The 6,260-nt window shown below is 30.8% G+C and overlaps 1 protein-coding gene across 1 annotated transcript in view; it reads right to left on the bottom strand.

Moving 5' to 3' along the window:
• Positions 1–2,699: 2,699 nt before the first annotated feature.
• LOC111715625 (uncharacterized) overlaps positions 2,700–6,260 on the bottom strand; it is a 5,265-nt gene continuing 1,704 nt past the window's right edge. The window contains exon 2 of the mRNA XM_023490976.1: positions 2,700–3,526. Coding sequence (XP_023346744.1) covers positions 2,732–3,526 — 795 coding nt within the window. The 3' untranslated portion in view covers positions 2,700–2,731. The remainder of the gene's footprint in view (positions 3,527–6,260) is intronic.

Raw genomic sequence — 6,260 nt, forward strand, 5'->3', positions numbered from 1 at the left:
GAGCTATGACGAGGGAATCCAATGGTAGAGCAGAGAGAGTATCCAGGTTTAATAAACGTTTGTTCTCCGGATCCAAATATTCACACAATTTACCATCTTTCAATTTACGTTTAACAGGAACTCCATCTCCGTATTCATCAATCACTATGATTCCATACTTTTTCACAGAAACATCTTATCAAGATAAATGGGATTGTGTACATTGTTCAATTGGTTTGTTTCATGTTTATTGGACTATTTAAAATCATTTTATGTTTATTTTATATTGTTTTAAAGCAAAAATATAGTTTTGCCAGAAACTCCAGAAACATCTTATCAAGATAAATTGGATTGTGTACATTGTTCAATTGGTTTGTTTCAAGTTTATTGGACTATTTAAAACCATATCTTGAGTCTAACAGTCCTCCTATCTCTAATGGTTTTCGCGAAAAATTTTGTTCGCTGGAAATTTTACACCTGAGTAAGTCGCAGCAGCAAAGAAAAGTGTAATTTACAACCAAATAATGTACAAAATGAAGCAAAAAAATAATACTTTCCAAAAGAGGTACACAAGGGGGGCAAGGGGGGTAGTGCCCCCAACTAGACCTGTAAAGAACTCAGAGCTATTACACTTTTCAAATCTGATTCTGAAGAGTGAAGAGCATAAAAAAGTAGTTTGCTGTTTTTTCTGCTAGTTTTGTTTGAAGGAGAGACAAAGTAGTACTGGCAAGGTAATTGGACTGTATGTGTACCTTTAAAGTATCCAAGAAGCCAAATGTTTTATATTTNAATTTACCCCCAGATTTATTTCTGTGTACGCCAATTTGCAGTTAATAACAGTATAATATACATACATCCTCCATCCCTTTATTGCAAAGAATAATGAATATAAAAAATAGAATATAGATTAATATATAACTCGTTACTCAGATGGTTACTTTCCATTTTTGATCCTTGAAAGAAAATTTAAAAAATTTTAGAGTGATAAAGGGGCGGCGCAGACAATAATCTTTTTAATTCTTCCTTAAACCCGGATTTAAATTAAATTAAATTAAATAATTTTATGCGACTGGGGATGCTTGATGCATACTGGCCAATCTAATTGTTCAAAGATATTCTGATAGATGCAAATGTGGATCGATAAAATGATTGAATTTAGCTTCTACAATTCTGGCTGGCATACTAGATGCATGCTAACAGAACATAAAATTCACCAGAATGCATTCTATTTGCATGCAAAATGCTTTCTGACCAATAACAATAGCAAGCTATATTTTATGTACCGAAATATTAGTTAGTTATACAACATTGCAGCGATATTTAAAGTCAAAATCACTTCTAGTCAGCTCTCTGTGGTTTGAGAAATATGTGTCACATGTTCATTTTTTTGCAATAATTTATTAGTGATAGCGAAAATATGGGGCAACTTCGGGATTATACACACTAAAAACTATTTCCTAGAGTTAAACGCAACGCAGCCCCTCAATTCGGCACAGTCATTACTTATTAAATAAAGTGTAAAAAATAAAGTTAAAATATATATATTTTTTGAATTTTTTTTCTAAATTATTTTTTAGCGTATGTCTAATAAAGACAAGCAAAAAAAACCTTGAAACTTTTTTCTTATTTTTAATTTTTCTTTTTTTTTATTCTTAAAATCAATTTATTTTTCCCAAGACCGTTCAAGTTTATGTTTTGAAATGCAATACATTTTTTTAAAATTTGTTTTTTTCAGTTTTTTGAATAACGTGATTTTTGAACTTTTTAAAAATCCTCCCTTGCACCCTAAACATTAAAAATAGCGGTATAATTTGTTTTTTAATGAGCAGGCCTTGAATAGTTGGGATAGGGACACACTCCCCTATCTCAACTCTAATGGCTAAATCATAGACAGAATCTATATTAGACAGAAATCATTACAGCAATAAGAAATCATAATATTAATATCATTTGTTCTTACAGTATAGGTTTAACTAGAAATGCGGGAAACTGCTCAAAGATAATTCATTGATATTCTCTTTATTAAAAAATAAAATGTGGAAGCTTGGATTTTAGAAATAATTCAGAAAAGTTAATTTAGATAATCTTTGTTTTCAGTGATTTATTTTGAAAGTTATGAAAGTGAGTTTTGTTTTGATTGTGGATTATACTCAAAAACGGGAAAATGCGTTTTGAAAACGCGACAATGTTTTAAATTCAGGATATGTTCGAAAATGGAAAACCTGACATCATAGACTTTATTAGACAGAATCTACATTAGACAGAAATAGCCCATTCAGGATAGAGTCAAATCAAGCTAAGAACATTTCCGTGATTCAACAGAGTTCCTGATTCCTCAATCAAAATTTGAGGCAAATCGGTCCATGGGGGTCTCAAGTGTTATGATCTGACATACAAATAAAATCAGACTGACAAACAGAGATTACAACTTTATGTACGACATTTTGTTTTGCTGTCTATGCTAATTATGAATTACACAAAGTTGGTATATAAATCAATGTATACTAAGGAATAAAAGGAATTATTGAAAACTTTAGAAAGTTTATAAATATTTAATTTATCTATTGGTTTACATTCTCACACTTTGCTTCAGAATTTAAGACAAAAGAATCTTTTCAAAATCTCAAATAACGATTTAATAAAAAGATTGACCATGAAAAAAAAACTTTTTTATTCTATTTCCTGTACACTGTGTGTGTAGCATACAGCCGGAATAAATATTCATTTTTTAGATATTTATTTTGTAATTTAGTTACATTTGAAACTGTGACACCTTACCTTTTATAAACTCTGGAAGCTTGGAATGGAAATTCTCTTTTGAGAGACGAACCTTCATCTTCTTACAAACAGATTCAGCGTTCTCGAAATGAATCTCACAACCCTCCGTCTGGGCCATCTCATCTAGGGCAACTCTAATTGTTGTATCAAAAATCGGCGGGATGAACCTACCCAATTCATCGCGACTGTACTTAAGGCTTGGGCTCAGGCATGATATGAAAAGTGCCCTTGGTTTCTCAACAGAGACCTCTTCATTATCCTCGCATATTTCCTCATTCATCTTCTTAACTCTTCTTAAGCATCTTCTCATTTTCTCAAGCAACAAAAGCGTTTTCCCGCTTCCATACTGACCACACACTACAGTTCTAGGGTGATCATCAGATAGGAATGTTACTTGGTCTTGGCTCCAGAACAGCATACTGGTAAGTGATCCCGCAGTTTTCTTTTTTGTTTCATCAAATTTAGGCTTCTCAGCAGCGGACTCACTGAGATCCATTCCAACGCCAATAGCTCCAACATTGTCCCCAAGCAGTAGCTTCTTGGATTTTTCGACAAGGTTATATGGAGCCAGGTTTATGGTGGCATTAGCTTTTCCAGAATGAACTGATGCCAGCAAAAGATTAACTATGTTGGTGTATGTTTTTTCAACAGGGGAGGGAGGGCCCAGGTGCTTCTTCAAATCTTCCATGATATTACCCTTCTGTATCTCTAGTGCTGTTAAGATGACATGATTTGGATATTTTCTTGAGAAATCACGAGACACTTTGATCTGAAAACAAAATTGTCTTTAACAATAATATTAAAGTTGTTCTTTCAATGATTCAAGACTTTTATTATTATCAAAATAATAATGATGATGATTATATTGACTCAAATGATATTAATAATAAGAATAATAATTACAATAATATAAGAAAATAATTATAATAATGTTGATAGTAATAATAATTATAATAATAATAATAATAATAATAAGAAGAATGTTGAAAAATAACAAACAATCATCAAAATGTGATATAAAAAGTCAAGGAAATAGAAAGAAAACTACTTCCATAATATTTTTTTTAAGAGGATTTAATGAAAGCCATTTTGGTGATGAAATGTTCTTGGAGAAATTCAGCTCCAGGGGCCTAAATAAGGAGGTTATTTGTGGTAATTAATCAACACCTAGAATCTTGGGGGTAATTGAACCCCCCCCCATACCCTTCTAGAAACTTGATTCCATTGACATAATCATTTATATTAAATGTTTGGTAGCTGTACTGAGAATGTAGTTTTGTGCAGAAATATTTTAGGATTCATTTAAGACATATAAAATGTTATAATTATGTATAATTACTGAGTTTGAGCAAAAAGTCGACGTTCAAAATCATCCATTTGGGTGGTTACATTTAGATAATCAATGTTTTTAAAATAATTAAATAGCGACGACAAAAAAAGTAAAACAAAATTCTACAATAAACTAATCAGATGTTTAAGGAATGTATTTCTTAATCAAAATTTTCTCAATAAATGAATGTTAGAATCAGTTATTTCTTTTTCCGCATTATATTGAACTCCTTATACTTTATGAATTTGTTTAAAGATTTCTTAAAGTTCTTCCAACGTCGTCTTTTCAATAAAAATAAGTTAAAATTGGGAAACGGTTGACAATAGCGAGTATCTCAGGATTATGAGCTTAGTGTATTACTTTTCTTGATTTATATAAATTATTTTCCAGGGTTCTTATACGTATAGCTATGCTGATGTTCTAATGCTTTAACTAGCGCTGATACTATCCAAGAACTATACAATGGGTTCTTATACTTATAGCTATGCTGATGTTCTAATGCTTTAACTAGCGCTGATACTATCCAAGAACTTTTGCTGATCTTAAAAAAACTAGTTTTCTTATTTTACTCCTATGCTTTCTTCATCTCCAAAGGGTAATTTATCTTTTTTTTTTGAAAATGGTCAGAAAAGGAAACTATTTACCCCCTATATCATAGCAACCCGATGTCGTAGACCTTTGATATTTCAAACTATAAATTCTGTTAGACCAAATAGTCTAAGTTTGAAATATCATCGGTTTACACCATCTGGTTGCAAAGATATAGGGATTAGAAAATTTGAGTTTGTGGCAAAAACTCAATTCCTTTAAATTTCACAAATAGCTGATTAAAACTTTTTACAATCGAAATTAAAAATATTTTAATTTTAGCTGCTAGGAAATACATATATTTACAGGGTGAGTAAAAAAAAAGAACTAATATTTTTTTTTGGTATTTTTGCAAAAACAAAATCCGCAAACCTTTTTTTACGTCAAATTTCAAAGTAAAGAAAAACAAAGTGTGATAATAGATAATAGCTATCCAATCCTAAAATTTCATTAAGATCGGTGTCTGACCAACTGAGAGATATATTCATAAAAATCTCTAACATTTTAATCAAATATATGAACCGATTTATTGTTCAGTTGAACATAAAAATAACACAGTTAACAATTGCCACATTAATAAAATGTCCTCTATTCTTCTGGTAAAATTTCACCGCTCTAATTCTTAGATCTATTATTCACTGAAACTTTAACCTTTTAATACTTATTTCGTATTCAAACAAATTACAATAATCATAGAATTCTTGTTAAACCTATTCACGCTGATGTCTTCTTAACCCAGAATAGTCTATTTCCTTATTGTGATACAAATCTAGAACAGTTGATAGAGTTTTAGAAAGCCCTTGGGCTCTACTTTAATAATCTGCAAAAAAAATGCCAAAGGAACTGAGTTTTAGCCACAAATTCTGATTTTCAAATCGCTATATCTTTGCAACCTGACGGTGTTAGCCTTTGATATTTCAAACTGTTTTATTTGAACTAAAATAATTCATAGTTTGAAATATCTAAAGTCTCTGACATTAAAATGCAAAGATATGGGGATAAGACAATCAGAGTTTGTGACAAAAACTCAATTGCTTTGCAAAATTTTAAATATTTATTACAATAGCAAGTTATTCAGCAAACAATGTGCATAATTTAAATGTGTAACTGAAACAAGAAACTGAAAATTTGCAATTTCCCTTTAAAGGTACTTGTGCAAAAAAGAGTCAAAATTTCTTCGAAAAAATTGTGCAATCTGTTTCCTTTTCTTTAAGACTTTACAAAGAGCTAGAAATGTAGCAATCCAAAGACCGGAAGTAGGTCTAAATATAGATATAGTCTGGCAAAGGTAAAATAAGGCATTCAGGCAGTATGCCTGAGGACTCAGGCAGTAGAAATAAAAAACCCTGCTTTGAACCTAAAGTGAGGGTCATAAGTTAGTTTAAAAGTCGAAAAATTTGAACAGCCTCAGACCAATACTTTTTTATTTACCTCCAAAAAACGTCCAAGCGGGTCCCAGGCCCCCCCTTGTTGGAATATGGTTAAGGATAAAGATTTGCTTTTAACAGTAATATCAAAATTTCTTAAAATAATGCTGATAATAAATAATAATAATAATAATAATAATAATGATAATGATAATAAT

Source organism: Eurytemora carolleeae, unplaced genomic scaffold, assembly GCF_000591075.1.
Source record: "Eurytemora carolleeae unplaced genomic scaffold, Eaff_2.0 scaffold1818, whole genome shotgun sequence".
Classification (NCBI taxonomy): Eukaryota; Metazoa; Arthropoda; class Copepoda; order Calanoida; family Temoridae; genus Eurytemora; species Eurytemora carolleeae.